Here is a 17653-nt window from a genome sequence, read left to right as displayed (position 1 = left end):
TCTTGTTTGTTTTTTGAAAGCATGACATGTTGATGACTTGTCAGACATTATTTTTTTGAGAAGTTGGTTACCACCTGGTGTGGTTTCAGGTTGTGGTGGTTAAAGTTAGGTAAAGTGGTAAGTAAAAATATGTTATGTGACAACATCAGGTGGTTTCTAGAACAATGGCTGAAACACTAAAAAGAACGTTTGGAATGTTCCACACAAACCAAAATGCTCCTAATGGTCAAAGGCTTCCTGTACACACACACGCACACACACACACACACACATACACACACACACACTTGTTTACCTGTCTTCATGGGCACTATAGCAATAGACTTGTCGCTTTCTTGGGACCATTACCTTCTACCAAAACCTAAAATTCAATCTGAGCCATAACTAAGTCTGGACTCAGCAGTGACCCTTTAAAGGTCTGTTTAAATGTGAAGACAAAATTTGGCATTATTTGGTCTTTTAAATGTCCTCAGAAAGTCTAAGACTCATATTACATCTCACATAAACACTTATACAAGCAAACACACACTTCCTGTTCAGAGCACTTACTGTACTGTGTTCCCATAGAATGTTCCAGATACTTTCAGAATCCTCTGGATGTGAATGTCTGTATTGTTCTCCTGCTAACGAATCAGTATTTAGACTGTAGAGAAACAAAACCTGACTCCACCCTCAATCCCCTCAAATAACCTTCTATTGGTCAGTAAGTGGCATCATTGCTGTATCTGCAATGGCATACGCAATTTTCATTGTTTGTTTTTAAGAAAAGTTTGAGAAACAAAGGGGATAAAGGTTATTTATGTTTTTTTGAATTTACAATTTATGCACTTTTTTTTAAAGAGATACATTCATTTCATTCTCTATATTACAAATATTTAACACTGTAGTAAAAACGATACAATTATATTTTTATTTTCAGCCCCGGAGCCTGTGTCTGAGATAACTGTTTCAAATGGCGGCAAGTCTGATGCTCTGCAGGTGTCGTGGCGTCCTGTGTCAGGAGTCGTGGACAGCTACCTGGTCTGCCTTGAGGAGAGGAAGGGAATTTCTAAACATAAATTTGTTGTGTCCCACTCCTCACCACCTGAGTGCTCATTCAGGTCGCTGGAGGCTGGCCGGCTTTACTCGGTGGTCATAAAAACAAGGAGTGGCGACCTGGAGACTTCCGCCACCGTCCTAGCTCGAACACGTAAGAATCCAGTCCTTTTAAAGTCTTATATTTGTCTGAGTTTATGTTTATTTTACCATCTACCAGTTTTGTTTGTACTTAAGTTAAAACATCTCTGTTGCTTTGTCTTTTGTTCCATTTTGCAGAACCAGCCACTGTGCAAAATCCAATAGCTGTTCACTCTGGAAGAGACAACTTCCTCAAGGTATATCTGTGTAACAAGAATAACATTTAATTTAATGTGGTGTTACTGTTGCAGTTTTTTACTTGTTTTATTTGTTTTTTTAAAGCTCTCTTAGTGAAATGATCACCTAAGTGGTCTACATCTCAGAAAAAGACAACTTTCGGGGATATTTGAATGTTTGGGGTTTTTTTTTTTTGATAGTCCAAAAACGATTTTACTTCTGAACCTGTGTTGCGACTTCAGGCTCTGAGAGACTAAATTATGGATTTGTTAAGAGGAATTAAGTCGCAAAAGTGTCATTTTTTTGACAAGACACAAAAGTAGATTAAAAGGAAATTTCTCACTACTTTAAATTACCCTCAAATAATGTGTTGGGATTTCTGTATAAACTATATATTTTTAATTAAATGTTTCATGTTTTTAAGACACTTTAATCTTACACATAACAAAAGAGTCACAGCCAAAATTAATGTGGGGCTTATCTGTTTTAAGGCTGAATAATCATCAAAACAAATATTTCTAGGTGGCTTAATTGAGAACAAATTAGCACCCATTACACAAACCGTTACAGCTAAAACAGGAGTGGCTGTTGTCTGCAAAACAGGTGGCACACTTTATTCGTGTCGGGATTACAGCTGTAATAGATGTGGGTGTCATCTACATAACATTGATGATGTGCACTACTCTAACATGCCTGAGCACATATGTATTAAAAATAAAAATGAGCTAAGTACCAAGCCCTGAGGAACCCCACCATCAGCTTTGAACTAGAGCACCTGGTCTAGCCATAACTAGGTTTAGTTAACTTGGGTGAAGGAGTTATCAAACGTACAAATAAGAGTAAAGCTAGAACCAACAGAGAGTCATAAAGCTGATTGATTGATTCTTTAAATTTTTAAATATTACTATGTGATCATATTGTGTCATACTTTCAGGTGTACTGGCGCCAAGCGGCTGGGGTTCTCGACCGCTACGTGGTTCTGATCCGTTACAATCACACCGTGCTGCAGAATAAGAGTGTCTCAGCAGGACACAACGAGTGCGTCTTCTCATCTCTGACATCGGGTAGACTCTACACTGTCACTGTGGAAACCTGGAGTGGAGACTATGTCAGCAGCATCTCCACTGATGGACGCACCTGTGAGTGAGAGATAACGTGAAAAATGACCTAACATGGTAATATTACAGAAAAGTTCTTTTTGTGTGTGTTATTTCTCCTGATTGGGATGAATTTTGTATTTTAGTTCCTGCAGCTGTTCAGAATCTGTTACTCAGCAATGCAGGAACCGACAAGTTGAACATCACCTGGAGCCCTGCCCCTGGAGACGTGGATTACTATGAGGTGTGCTTCACAAAACTTTGTTTAAAAAATATTTAGTAATTCATAGACAAACACCTGAACACCGGTCTAAATAATCAGTATCAGCTATAATGTGTTGTAATTCAGATATTACTGAGGGAATTTAAAAATATGATCGAGTAAGCAGGTACTTTAAGTATGTTTAATAGGGTTATGGTTAAAATAACTATACTATAATTACTTAAAAATTGCGGAGTAAGTGAAGTATTCTAAGTGCATTTTCCCACTGATATGATTTAACAATGTTAAAATGTATCATCAAACATGAATTGAACCCCTGTTTCCCAGAGGATGAACTCATCTCACTGCACCACTTCCTGTACCCCCAGGTCACTCTGCTCTTCAACGATTCTCGAGTATTCCCTCCGGTCACGCTGGGTGGTGAGGTGCGACAACACCGGCTGACCTCTTTGACGCCTGGGCGGCTTTATAAGATTGTGGTGGCGACATTCAGTGGATCATATCAGAGAGCAGAGTTCATTGAGGGGCGAACAGGTTAGAAATGCAGAGTATATGTTCACAGCTTCACTGCAAGCATCTTGGGTTGAAGTTTAGTAAATCCATCTCGTCTTCAGTTCCCAGAGCTGTAGGAAACCTCCACCTGGTTCCACAACCTGGTCTGACTGACTCTGTTGCTGGACTTTTGGCTTCCTGGATGCCTGGCGAAGGAGACCTGGACATGTACATTGTGTCCCTGTTGACCGTGGTAAGTTAATACCAAAGACACCTCACCACATGATTTGTTTAACCCCTTTTTTGATTCCAACTTCAACTGCAATTCATAAAAATGCATCTGATATGAAACACTGCAAGTTTCACACTTATCATAAACATATTAGTTTGAAATGTATACAGTTGGATGGAATAATAGGTTCAGTGTGATTTTGTACCTGTTCTGTATAAGTATAATATAATGGAAATGTTTTTATTTGTATAAAAAAACACAACAAAGCACGAGATGACAGTTCAGGGTGTGGTATATAACTCAGACAGGAAATCAACATTCTGCTGTAAAAATTGCTTTAATAACAAACATGGGCCTGGGTGTAGGGATAATTGTGCTAAAGGACAGTACGAGGCAAACATTCCCAGCATGAGTACACCCTAGTTTGAGCTCAAAACATTCAGCAGTCATATGAACTCATAATTTAAATTAAATGTATTAAAAATTAAAGACATCTAAAAATGTGTGTACTTTCAGTTCCACACCAACACGAGCGGCTCATGTACGCATTGGGTCGACTGATGAATGGGCAGTGTTGGGAAGGTTACTTTTAAAATGTATTCCATTACAGAATACAGAATACATGCCCCAAAATGTATTCTGTAACGTATTCCGTTACGTTACTCAATGACAGTAACGTATTCTGAATACTTTGGATTACAGTGTGTGAATGTGTGGATGACTGGATATGTAAAGCGCTTTGGGGTCCTTAGGGACTAGTAAAGCGCTATATAAATACAGGCCATTTACCATTTAATCTATTATCATGCTTTTTACAACAACATGAATGTACTATTGCTGTATGATTTATTACTATTACTGAAGGTCCGCGACTCCGAACTGTAGTAAAGGGACCTCTGACTAATACGGTGGGGTCCCTGTCGGCTCGTAGCCGAAAAATAGCTTTACTTTGTTGTGTGGGTCAACTTTTCTTGCGAGAGACAAGAGAGAGGCGTTGAAAGACTGCTCCAATGGAACTTATTGTTTTCGGAGGAAAACACGAACACGGTGTACAGTCGAGTCCTAATAGCTTACTTACAACTGGGCTCGTCAGGCACTCTTCTTGGCTGAAGTGGTTATTATTATATTTACATGCTTCCAGCTCCCGTTTTTCCTCGATGATAACTCGTACCTTTCCACTCCCCTTTTTCTCCCTCCTCGTGCTCACAGACCCATAACGTGTATGGCAGTCCATTCTCCCTGCAACACGGACTACACTGCCCATGATGCTACATTCTTTAGAGCTATGCTTGTAGCATTCTGCCTGTTAGCTTAGCACAACAACAACAACAACGAAAAGGCGCTCTCTCACCCAGGAAACACACAGTCGCAGAGAGAGAGAGAGCGTCGCACTGTAACCATGGCAACCGTAACACTGCCGCCTGGAACAACAGAACGTAGCTGTCAAACAAAACCCAAACAGTCCTGACCCGTGACAAAAAGAAACAGGAAAGTACCGCAGTGTAATCCATTTATTTCAACAAAGTAACTGTATTCTGAATACCACCTTTTTAAACGCTAACTTTAACGGAATACAGTTACTCATATTTTGTATTTTAAATACGTAACGGCGGTACATGTATTCCGTTACTCCCCAACACTGTGAATAGGTGATGTTCAGACCGTATAATGAAGGGATGCGGAGGTGGTGGAGTAACAGACGACTTAAGACTTCTCTCTCAACTTTCTGTCTTTAGGACGGAGTCATTATCGACACTCGTCTTGTTCCCAAACATGTCACCACCCTGGACTTTTTAGAGCTGACCCCAGGTCACCTTTACACCATCACTGTCCAATCGATGAGTGGGAAGCTAAGCAATAGCAACACAGCCACAGGCAGGACAGGTAAGGCACCTGACAGATTATTAGAGTTTTGTCATTTAGATCAGTGCAGACTGAACATAGGTAAATTCTCTCCTTCACCACAGCTCCAGCCAGAGTCACAGCCCTCCAGGCTGATAATGATCACACCACCCACAGCCTCACCGTCAGCTGGGAGCAACCAGTGGGCGCATATGACAGCTACAGCCTGCAGCTGCTGGACGAGGCCGGCATTGTGGTGATCAATAGAACGGTCGCAGCCGAGAGTCGAAGCAAGCTTCTGGAAGGTCTGACGTCAGGGAAGTGGTATCGCGTGAGGGTCGTAACGCTGAGTGGTGGCGTGCCGTCACTGGAGGCAAGCGCAGAGGGGCAAACACGTAAGTCGCAATTTAGAAGTTTTTACTAAGAGGACGGATCGTTAATGACGTATAAAACTAGTTATGATACAACTATGACTCTTCTGCTACATGTTTTTTTTTTTTTAAAGTGTTGAAACCCTGCAGTTTCTGTGACATCCACTAGAGGCTCCAGCAGTCATTCAGGCCCCATAGACTCCCATGTCAAAAGAAGTATTTTCACTAAAGAACCTCCTGAAAGAACCTCCTGTAAATGCACACTTTGACCCAAGGTGAATCCTTTCTTCTTCAGGTCCCGCTGCCGTCAGTAATCTATTGGTCATTTCAGCCAACACCTCCTCTCTCTCCTTCTCTTGGCGTCCATCCGATGGCCATGTTGACATCTATGACCTGACCCTGTACAGCATCTCTGAGGGGACCACCAATCACAGGCAGGGCTCTCCTGGGAGCAGGAGGGATCATCACACGGTGGGATCAACATTCACATGTTTCCTGATGTTCATGCTAAGCTAAGTTTCTAAGCTAAGTTCTTGCTAAGTTTCATCGTGTTAATGTGCGCTGTGTGTTCTTCAGAATGCAGGTGAACAGGTGGACCTGCAGAAGGTGGGCTCGGCTGCAGACAGCTGTGTGTTCTCTGGGCTGAGAGCAGGCAGTCTGTACAAGCTGCAGGTGGTGAGCTGGAGCAGAGACATGAGCAGCGAATCATCTGTGCTGGCCAGAACCGGTCAGTCAGTGCTGTTGTATGGATACAAACATCACAGCCATCGCTTAGCCTTCATTTTATTCTGTCCTCATCTTTTCTCACCTTCAAGATATTTTTTCCACGTTCTCGGCATTTAGTCAGATAGTTTCTCCTCTTCCATCTTTCCTTGCTATTTTCTTAAATTTTTCTTCTTTCTGTTTCTTCTCATTTCACTTACCTCAGTCACATTGTTAAAATGTCTTCTTCCTTTTTGTCCCCCCTCTGCTCTGCAGTCCCATCTCCAGTCTCATCTCTACAGGTGGAGAGTTCAGGATGGACGGACAGACTGGGAGTCAGCTGGCACCATGGAGAGGGAAGCTTTAGCAGTTATGAGGTAAATGTATCTCTGTGATATCTGCAGTTAAACTGTTGCAAACATGACCTCCTCCTTCAGTCCACAAAAAAATAAATCCCACTAGCCATGTTTTGCAGAGTTCGGTCTTTATGGTTTAGAATTAAAATTCCTCCCCGTGACTCTCCGATTTTAAAACAGAAAAAATTTCAGTGGAGTTCTCAATTAGAATCTCATGCTGATTTGTTTGTTTCCCTGTTACGTAAGGTGGTGTTGTACGATGTTTCTGGATCCATCCTGGGAGCCCAGACTCTTGGTGCGGAGCACACAAGTCACACCTTCACTGCGCTGGTCCCTGGTAGACTGTACCGTGCTGAGGTTATCACGCACAGTGGAGATTTGACCAATAATGTTTCAGCATTTGGGCGCACCTGTGAGTGAAATGAAAATACACGAAAGCACATTTTTTTGATGTAGTTTAAATGCCAAATTATTTTGATTACTTTTTTTTCCCTAGCTCCCCAACCGCCTGCCCACCTGTCCGTCAAACAAGGCCCAAGCAATGACACAATAGAGCTGTTGTGGGCTGTTCCCACCAAAGGAGACTACAGTAACTTCAGTCTGCAGTGGACTCCTCCTGATCAGCTGACGGTCACACAAACCCATCTGACCAGCTGCATTGTGGGCGGGATGTTTCCAGGGCGAGAGTACAACTTCACTCTGATGACTACTAGTGGGGGCGGAGCCAAAGGTGGACCAACAGTCAGGAGCCAGCCAATCCAGAGGAACATAAGAACAAGTAGGGGGAACCTAAAGGAAGAAAAATAAATCAATTACTACTGTGCGAGTATTTAATCAGACATATTTATACTGACCTTACTCTCTTAATATTTCCTGTTAGTGGAAAATTTTTCTGCATATCAATTTTGGCATGTTTCTTGCATTTTCTGTTAATCAGATCAGGATTAATCAACCTCTGACCGCACATTTGACAATCTTTATGGTTTTATTTATGTTTATAGATAATTTGAGCAAACATTAAAAAATACTATCAGCTTACAAGAAGAGGATCCAAAGCTTTAAAAGCATTTTACAAACCAGCTGCATTTATGATTTTATTCCACTTGATGGCAGCACAACAGAGGCTCTGAGTCTCTCTGTGGAGTTAAATCCATTTTTAATCCTATCCTGCTTGTCCAGAGGGTTTTTGGCTGCAGGGACTGAAACCATCAGGGAGAGGAATAAAAAATATCCAGGTCACATATATATCTGACCCAGTTTCTCTTCACAGCTTCCTTTTTTAATTTCCAGCAGACGAAGTGATGAAGTATTTAACACATTTATAAATACCCACAGAGAAGCCCTTATTTTGAGTTCACTCAGACAGGAAGTACAAAATTAAAAGCTAGATCTGTACATGGCCAAAAGTTCCCTGTGTATCATTAGAAGAGTAACGACGACTTAAAGGAAAAGGCTCAAAAAATCCCTCTGAAAAACAACTGAATGCAAGTAATGTCTGTTTATCAGAGGTATGTTGTATTCATTCTTCACTGAATACAGACCCAGGCGAGTGCACCCCAAAGCCCGAAAACTATTTTTACAACCAAAAAGCAGAGTATCAATCCATCTTTAAATGTTTAAAGATGATAACGGAACAGCTTGAAGCTTTTGTTATTACCTTTAATCGTTTGCCATTATTTTTAACATTTCAAAAAGGCTTGGAGGACATTGATAGACGCTGTCTCTACATGTAACCTGTGTACACTTTCACTGAATCATGGATTCATATTGATTTAAGTTATAATGACTATGTGGACAAGAGATATTTTATTTTGTATTCTTATGGTCACAGTTATAATCAGACCTATCATTGATTAATCATTTACCATTGTTGAATCAGTTGACAGAATAATCTTTGAATTATATCTATGTTAATCTGAGCAGATATTAATGCATACAGATTATCATAACTTTAATCAGTCTATTGTTGTTCTGTATTATTCTTTCTATCTGCTTAAGCTGTTGTCCATTAGTGTATTTACACCACTCGATCTGGTGGGTCCAGCAGGGCCTGTTCCAGTCACTTGGACATATTCAGGCGAATAACTATGGAACGCCAGGACTGCCATAATGAATTAATTAAATACACCATTAAATAATTAATTAAATGTGGCAATAATTAATTAAAATTGGAATTAATTAATTAAATAAATAGTTATGACACATGTAATTAATTAATTATTGACACATTTAATTAATTATTTATGTATTTCACATTTTAATTAATTATTGACACATGTAATTAATTAATTATTGACACATTTAATTAATTATTTATGTATTTCACATTTTAATTAATTATTGACACATTTAATTAATTATTTAATGATATATTTATTTATTTCATTTTGGCAGTCCTGACGCCTGGCTCTCGTCATGAAATAATTTTATCTGTCAGCCTCACCCATCAAACTCAGGGGGCGGGGTTAACGCTGCCCATGCAGCTTCTCTAACATTTGATTGGTTGCCGTGCAAAGTAAGTCAAAACAGGTCGATCCTAGAAAATCGATTGCTTGTGTAGACTTGGGGCAGCCAGTTATCCCAGAATGCAGATCAAATCACAGGCAGCAATGGTGGATGTAGTTTTAAAATACCCCGTTTTTCTGTCACCAGCTACACTTTTAACAGTGTTTTAGCCGCGAATGTCGCGACGTATGTCTGGTCAGGTTGTCAACATAGAACATGTTTGCAAAAGTGCTCAGATGTTTTCAGAGATTTCACTAGCTCTGCTAACAATTAGCATGCAGAGTGCACCGAGGGGGTTACGTTAACCGGTTTGTTTACATATTCCACTCTCCGTGTTCCACATGTTGCATTCGCAGATTCTCATTTTCACCGAACGATCGTCTCTTTCCGCCTGGTCTTGTGTCTCTGTGCTTCTGTAACATAAAGAACGAGCTGACATTTTTCTCACGAAACCAGCGATCAGCTCAACAGACCCTCAGTTTACCTGCATGCATCCTCCTCCTCACCTGTCAGCTGTTTAACACCTGCTGCTAATTCAAGAAACACGCCTACGTTACCTGGTGATAGTCACAGTTTAACCGGGCAGCCGGTGCTCGATATAACGCAATGTCAGCGCATTTTTCTGCACAAGATAAGTAAATATAGTGTTTTCCCCGAGCGCAGAGCTGCTGGAGCTCGTTTCCTTACAGAGCACTTTATAGGCGAACAGCTTTTTCAGCGGCTGATGTCCAATCACCGGCACACAGCTTTGAAACCTCAGCTGAGTTTTAGCTCTCAGTGGTTAAACGCTGGACTTCATTCACTCAGGTTCTGTCTGTCGGGTCACGTTTACTTCGCTGTTTTATTTACAACTGAGCAAATCGGTTTGGCTGAGGTTAAAGTTACGTTTCATAACTGCATAGTTTCACAGACGTTTAATGGTTCACTGGCACATGTGTTAGACTGAACTATCATCTAAATATCATCTGTTTTTTAATAGTTATTCAACTGTATTCTAAGCACCAGCTGTCTGTTAGAATGTGATTTTTACTCTCTCTCTGTTGGCAGAGGTATAAAAATGCGCAGGAAAATCTGACATGCATGGCGAACTTCACCGACGATATTTAGGGAGGAATAAACACACAAACATAAATGAACCATTTGCCTGTCTCCATAATTGAGAGAATTTTCTCTTCTTATGTCAACACTCTCTCTCTTTTTTTTGCTTTTTTTTTGCTTTTTCGGTCATGTTATGTTTACCTGTCAAAGGCTTGTTACAAACTATGAAACACATTGTGCAGACTTCTGGATGTTAGAAGAAAACTAATACTGCTCATGAATGAGACTAAAGGTGTCATGGTCCGCGGCCTGGCGTCTGAGGTGCTGATGGGATGCCCACTCCCGTGGGCGTGGCCGCTGACTCCACACCTGCATCCCATCCCAGGCGATCACCAGGTGGACCATTTAATCCTGCCCAGCCTGCTGCTCCACGCCAGTCCGTAATCGTCCTTCAGCGATCACTGCTCGGCGTGTTTTGAGTCACCAGCCTGTCCACCTGCCTGTCCAGAATTTGGATCACGATCAACCCCAGCCGCCTCGCCCTTTCTGGAGCTTCTCCCCACGGACCCTCACCCCTCCCTCCGGTTCCCTTGGCCCCGCTATCATCCCTCCCACGGTCCCGCTCTCGGCGTTTCCTGCGCGATTCTTCTCCCGGTCCCTCGGTTTCTCTGGTTCCGTGCGTTTTCTCCCTTCTACTCTCCCGGGACACTCTCAGTTATAATAAAGTTTATTTTTTCTCTCGTACCGCTGTGTGTGTGTTCTGCTCCTGGGTCCAGCTTGTGTGTTGAACTTCGGTTCTTGACAAAAGGCAGGAAGGTGTCCTTTAAAACTAAACATGTTAATAGGACCTCCCTGTTTATATCATAGTTTATGATATAGCACGTGTATTTCAGTAATAGCCTGCTGAGGCCACTATACGTGCTGGCCTCATATCAAATGTGAAGGCAGACTGAGTCTATGTTTGACGTTTTTTATATCTAATCTTCCTTTTCAAACATTTAAACAGCAGCGAGTCTGCAGCTGAGGGAATACAAATTCAAATTGTCGGAACAGGTTTGCTCGTTTCTTGGATTCATTTGGTGATTTATTAAATGTATAACTGTTATTCTAATCTGCTGCTGAGTCTCTTACACTTTTCTTTATGCTGTATATTTTCACATCTCTGGAATAGTTGGCAGTTAGATAGTCAGCTGGGAAACTTTGTGTTAACTCATGGAGCTGAGGATATCGTGGATATGCTGACCTCGCTGCGTGGTGTACAGAGCGAGGTCAGCATGATTAATATTCACAATAAAAATATTAGCCGAACATCATGAAGTCTGTATGTGTTTCATAGTGTCGAACAACCTTTGTACAGTTAAAGCCAGCAGTTACTACATGACGGAAACACCAACGTTATCTCTTTTATGTGTTTATACACAGGTCACGCTGATTACTGAACAAAAACCCAAAGATCAGATGTTAAACAGATTTATTTGCTCTCTCTCCTCCTTAAACATGTTTTTAATGTTAGTTATAATTCAGAATTGGCGATTGAAACACGTAGGACACATAAGAACATCAGGAAATAAAACATCGATAAATATAACCTCAGTAAAAGAAGTCAGCGGGGGTTACTACAGCTGTGTACCGGGGCCTGCGCTTTGTCGGTGGGATTGCTTGCGAGGCGAGCGGGTCTATCCCACGCTTTGCCGTGAGACTGGGCAGACATCTCCGAAATCATCGAAACACTTTTGCAAAGAGGCTGTATCTTGACAAACCGACCAGACACATGAAGATTAAACCACTACATTCTCGGCTAAAAAAATATTAAAACGGTATTTGGTAACACACAAACAGGGTTTTTCAAAGCTCAGTTCTGTTAGCTTCCACATGCCGGTTGTTGTGTGCTAGAAACAATGGCCACCAGGCCAAAGCAATGGTTTTGACTCGATCAGCGTTAACCCCGCCCCCTGAGTTTGATGGGTGAGGCTGACAGATAAAATTATTTCATGATGAGAGCCAGGCGTCAGGACTGCCAAAATGAAATAAATAAATATATCATTAAATAATTAATTAAATGTGTCAATAATTAATGAAATGTGTCAATAATTAATTAAAATGTGAAATACATAAATAATTAATTAAATGTGTCAATAATTAATTAAAATGTGAAATACATAAATAATTAATTAAATGTGTCAATAATTAATTAATTAAATGTGTCAATAATTAATTAAAATGTGAAATACATAAATAATTAATTAAATGTGTCAATAATTAATTAATTACATGTGTCATAACTATTTATTTAATTAATTAATTCCAATTTTAATTAATTATTGACACATTTAATTAATTATTTAATGGTGTATTTAATTAATTCATTATGGCAGTCCTGGCGTTCCATAAATAACAACATGCACATAGTTATGTAAAACACGCACGTTCACACACACACTAAGTAAGGACAGGGAGGTCGTCTTAGGACAGTCTCTCTTTGTACATACTTTCACAAAACTGCACAACACAATACACACTTGTTTTTCTCTAAAGTAGCAGTTGATGTCTATATAAGGAGAACTTTTTGAGTGTGGGGAACGGTTATCATTTCCAGTAAGATCTTACTGTGACGTCATCAGGGTAATATAAGGATGGGGAGCGGTCCATTCGCAGAAGATTGTATTGCAAGTTTTCTTCCCACACTGAAAGTGTGTAAAATAAAGATCACTATTTTTGACACCTACCCGGACTCAGCCTGCTTTCTTCTCTTACCCAAATCGAATGAATTTCAACAACTACTAACCGTTAAACTGCATGAAATAACCAATCAAAAACTGGTCAGCAGAAATGAGCACAAATGAAATAAGAATGAATTAATCTCAGCAAAATATTCACTTATTTGGTTTGGCTAATGTAAGAGGGGGCAGTCAGATTAGTGCTGATTTTATCTATTTATCTGTTGTACTCACAGGAGTTTTAACCCAAATAATTTTGTAGTACAATAATTATGTCATAATTAGCTTATGTTTACAGATCAAAGGCCCTTATTTTCACCTCTTGAATACAAAAGTTCCATCTTATTTTTCTATCTTCTGTCTGCTCCCAGCCCAAAAAATGACAAATGTGTTGTCCTTTGCCTCTGTCTTTGTCCTCAGGAACATTCATCATCTCTTAAAGAGTGATTCTATCATCTGATCAGGAAAAATAAATGGGGATTTTCGCAGCAGCAGACTTGTCGCTCTCTGTTTTGAAAAGATAAACACCACAAGGAATTTATTTTACTCATGAAGGTCAAACTTGAAAATAAGCAAAGTGAGAAACAGAAAGTTCATTGGACTTGTTCTTTTTGTCTCCTTTTGTCACTTTTCATTCATCATCTTTCTTCTCATCTTGTCTTCATTTTTTCTATACTTCTTTCCTCTCCTTGTGTCCTTATCTCCTCTTTTCTAGGTCCATCTTCTCTAAAGTCCATCCACTGCTTCCCTCTCTCCTCTTCCTCCCTCTCTTGCTCCTGGTCACCTCCACACGCTGACTTTGACTCTTACGAGGTTGAGTGTCGGCGCTACGATGACCGGGAGCTGATCTCAGCATTGAAGCTAGTGGGAGGCATCACAGCGGTGACACTGGACCACTTGGAGCCATACAGGAAATACTCTGTGACGGTCAGAGTGTCATCAGCCGGACAGACGAGCCCGCCGGTGACACACACCACCGTCACTATGATCGACCGTGAGTTTAAGCACACACTTACAAGGATCTTCATTTACATAAGGCAGTCTCAGGCACCTAACCTGGACCTAATCCTTTTTGACCTGAGCCCTGAACTAAGACCCTTTAAGCATGTGAGGACTGACCCAGAACAGTCCTCACTTTTCATTAAATTTCATTGGTCCTCATATTGATAGATAGACAAGCATACATACACACACCAATATTCCCCTCAGGTAAAGTGTTGGATTTGGTTGTTTAAATAAAACCTCAGTTTAAGTAGGACTGCTCACCTGGGAAACAAAGAGGGAACTGAAGACTGACTTTACTCCAAGTTTGTGCATAGTCAGTTTTCTTTACCTGTTTCAGTGGCATTATACTATTCTATACTTTTCTGAACTAATTCCTTAAAAACGCTCAAATGTTTTTAACTTGTAGTTAAGCTTTATGTCCACTGCCATCTTGGGTTTCTGTAGCCAAACACAATCACATTTGGAGGAGCGGGTGGAATGCTAAGGCGGGATTCAGTGACTGATGTTTGACTTTACTGCTGTGATTGACACATCAACAATAACCAGTAATCACATGGCAAGCTAGAAATACTCAATTAGCAGTTACCATGAGTCAAACTAGCAGCCCATGACTAACTTAAAGCAACATAAAGCAGCTCTTGTGAACAGATTTCTCCTTATTTGAAAGTCCAAGAAAAGCGTCCAGCAGACATTTTTTTTTACATCACTGACTTTGGCACAGCTGCCCGTCAGCTGTCCACCCATAATTCACTCCCAGATTGTGGTTCACATTTTAGGGAACTCGCCATGAGTTTTTTCACTAATAACATTCAGGTTTAAGGTCACGTTTGTCATTTTACAAGCAAACTAAATTGTGATTGATTGTTCACTCACTCTAAAACCCAGCTCTTATTTGAATAAGCCAACTTCATGACTTCATGATCCTGTCATGGGTGCCAGAGAGAAACAGAAGGGATCTGACTCGACATCATCTGGTTTTCCTTGTTTGCTGTCAAACCCATTTGTTTCTGCTGTATATGTATGTAGCTATACCTTACACTGAATTGGAACTAAAAGGCGTTATCTTTAATTTATTACGGGTCTAAAACCTCTAAATAGCACACTTCCTCCTATGATTCTATCTAACTAGGCCGAGTTTGAACATCTGGTGCAGTCAACTCCTGCTACAATAAAAAATAAACAACAGAAGGGAACTTTTGTGTGTGTGTGTGTGTGTGTGTGTGTGTGTGTGTGTGTGTGTGTGTGTGTGTGTGTGTGTGTGTGTGTGTGTGTGTGTGTTCATAATGAAGGAAGGAGACACACACACAGGTTCTTAATCTTTGAAGTGTCACTTTATTTTTCTCTTTGCCCTTTTTGAAAAAGTCACCATGACCCCAAACACTCTGGAAACTTTTCTCCTCTGCTAAAACCTTTTCCTTTCTTCTCTTTGTCCCCCCTTAGTTCACGTCCATCTCTTCCTCCCTCTTTGTGCTTGTGTTGCATTATAAATCATCCTGACACAAGCGCACTGGAAACAGAAAAAGGCAGAAAATCCACAAGTTTTTTATAGGTGGCATTTCAGGAAGAGAGAAAGCTAAGGATGAAACTGGGAGAAAGAGCGAATGGAAACTGGAAAAGCCAGTTTCTTCAGAAACAACAAAACTATATTTTTATATACTTTTCACAGTGTTGTGGTATACTAGTAGTGATGATCACCATGTGATACTATTGTGCTGATTGTGGAAGCATAATATTGTTTTTCTCTTTTGAGAATTTTTGTTTTTATAAACTTTTGTACATTTCTTGTTTCAGAGTTTTCAGAAAAAACATTTCAATGTGCTGTTTATTTTGCAATTAATATTACAATATTTTTAAATGCCATGAATAATCATGTATGTCATATGATAATTTCACAGTTATAAAATAGTTTGTGCTTGATAAAATGTCCAAATCTTGATAAAATAAACAAAAATTCCAACTTAATTTTTAAAATGATTACTGCAATTATTATGAGCTAAAAATATATTCAATAAAAAGTCAAAATGGCACTTATATTTGTTTAACCAGTCCTCTCTCCTTTCAGGCCCTCCTGTCCCACCTCAAAGTGTATGTGTCACCAAAAGGTCATCGAAGATCAAGTCATCCTCCATCCTGTTTCGCTTTAACTGCTCCTGGTTCAGCGACACCAACGGAGCCGTCCGATACTTCACCGTGATCGTGGCCGAGTCTGATGGTACAAACACACCAACACATGTTTACATTACTTTGACTTACATTCATTTCCAGACAGACAAACTGGAGGTAGACAAGTTTTTTTGTCTCTTCTGACAGCCAATGAAATGCTGCAGCCAGAACAGCGCCACCCACTGCCCTCATACCGCGACTACATCAGCAACTCATCCGTCAGAGCCTATCAGACTGCCTACTTCCCCAGCCGCTGTCCACAGGACACTGAGAGTTCTGCTGGGCAGGTAATCTGCAAATTACATGTTGAAATAGATCTTTTTCTAACTTTTCTAAAAATGCAAACAAAATATTTGTTTTCTGTAGACTTGACATAAACAACCAAACCTTTAGTCATTATAAAGGTGCTGATTAAACTCAAGATTCTGATCTTCACGAAGAACATTTTTATTTATTGTTTATTTGCATAATTAAAATTTAAGACATTAGAATTAAAATATTTAATTTTATTACATTTTTTAAGATAATTTTTAAAAAAGTGAAGAAGTTAAAAAAATGATCACAGTCACCCTCTGAATAAGAACTGTGCTGGTTGTATATCTGTCAATATATTAATGTGGTCAATCAATACCTGATCAGGTGGTGGAGGTGAACCTGGGCGCAGGAGGAGACCGGTTGGGGGGATCCTGTGATCATTACCATGACGGTGACCTCTATCTGAGTGACAGCTACGGTGCCTTCTGTGACGGGCCGCTGAAAGCCAAAACATCATACAGGTAATGAGAAACTGATGCTGCTGAAGTGCCACTGAGCACAGAAACACCTCCCCTCAGCTACTGACCGTGTATGTGTGTGTGTGTCTGCTCGCGCAGGCTAAGCGTGCGAGCCTTCACCCGACTGTTTGACGAGAACCACAGAGAGTTTTCTCAGCCACTCTTCACTGACACTTACCTGTCAGAGCCACTCCGGACGCACGCAGGTGAGACGGCCGACCATTTTCACTGATGATTAAAGATTTTATTCTTTTTCTTATAAAAATCTTACCTGAGTTTAACCAAACCTAACTTTTCCGTAAACTAAGGATAGCAATGAGTAGAATTAATGAATTTTTGGGACCATCTCATCTAAATTTTTAAAAATTTGTCTTTGAGTTTTGACTCATTAATATGACACAGATGCTTTATCTACACCTTCCACTCAAGGGCACATGAAGTAAAAGCTGAAACATCACAGCTGGTCTGTCTAACCTCAGCTATCTCCCGATATGTGTTGTTCTTTGTCAGAGCCTCTAGGTGGTGTGGTGGAGGGTCTGAGTGCTGGCATGTTCCTCATTGGTATGATGGTGGCAGTCGTCTCTCTGCTGGCCTACAGACAGAGGCTACGCAAAGTGTGAGTACACTAGGTGTTCTGCTTGTAGTTACCTCAAGGACGCTTGGAAGTGTAAGATCAGCCAAAACATGTGCTGCTCATTTCCTGCTCTTTAATCTGAAACTCCACTACGGGAGCTTTGAATGAGTCAGTGTTTGGGAGTTTAAAACACAGCTGTGTATTTGAATG

The 17653-nt window shown here is 40.4% G+C and overlaps 1 protein-coding gene across 1 annotated transcript in view; it reads left to right on the top strand.

Annotated features, from left to right (window-relative positions):
* The window catches only part of ptprb (protein tyrosine phosphatase receptor type b), a 43140-nt gene that overhangs the window by 14295 nt on the left and 11192 nt on the right, over nucleotides 1–17653 (top strand). Inside the window, exons 11-29 of the mRNA XM_026146467.1 lie at nucleotides 920–1189; nucleotides 1315–1373; nucleotides 2288–2492; nucleotides 2597–2694; nucleotides 3042–3207; nucleotides 3288–3418; nucleotides 5134–5281; nucleotides 5365–5634; nucleotides 5906–6081; nucleotides 6187–6337; nucleotides 6589–6689; nucleotides 6915–7080; nucleotides 7165–7446; nucleotides 13644–13922; nucleotides 15996–16145; nucleotides 16244–16383; nucleotides 16736–16872; nucleotides 16969–17075; nucleotides 17380–17485. Coding sequence (XP_026002252.1) covers nucleotides 920–1189; nucleotides 1315–1373; nucleotides 2288–2492; nucleotides 2597–2694; nucleotides 3042–3207; nucleotides 3288–3418; nucleotides 5134–5281; nucleotides 5365–5634; nucleotides 5906–6081; nucleotides 6187–6337; nucleotides 6589–6689; nucleotides 6915–7080; nucleotides 7165–7446; nucleotides 13644–13922; nucleotides 15996–16145; nucleotides 16244–16383; nucleotides 16736–16872; nucleotides 16969–17075; nucleotides 17380–17485 — 3142 coding nt within the window. The remainder of the gene's footprint in view (nucleotides 1–919; nucleotides 1190–1314; nucleotides 1374–2287; nucleotides 2493–2596; nucleotides 2695–3041; nucleotides 3208–3287; nucleotides 3419–5133; nucleotides 5282–5364; nucleotides 5635–5905; nucleotides 6082–6186; nucleotides 6338–6588; nucleotides 6690–6914; nucleotides 7081–7164; nucleotides 7447–13643; nucleotides 13923–15995; nucleotides 16146–16243; nucleotides 16384–16735; nucleotides 16873–16968; nucleotides 17076–17379; nucleotides 17486–17653) is intronic.

Source organism: Astatotilapia calliptera, chromosome 17 (genome assembly GCF_900246225.1).
Source record: "Astatotilapia calliptera chromosome 17, fAstCal1.2, whole genome shotgun sequence".
Taxonomy (NCBI): domain Eukaryota; kingdom Metazoa; phylum Chordata; class Actinopteri; order Cichliformes; family Cichlidae; genus Astatotilapia; species Astatotilapia calliptera.
Note: the sequence above shows the minus strand (reverse complement) of the source record. Positions and strands in the feature narration are given on the sequence as shown.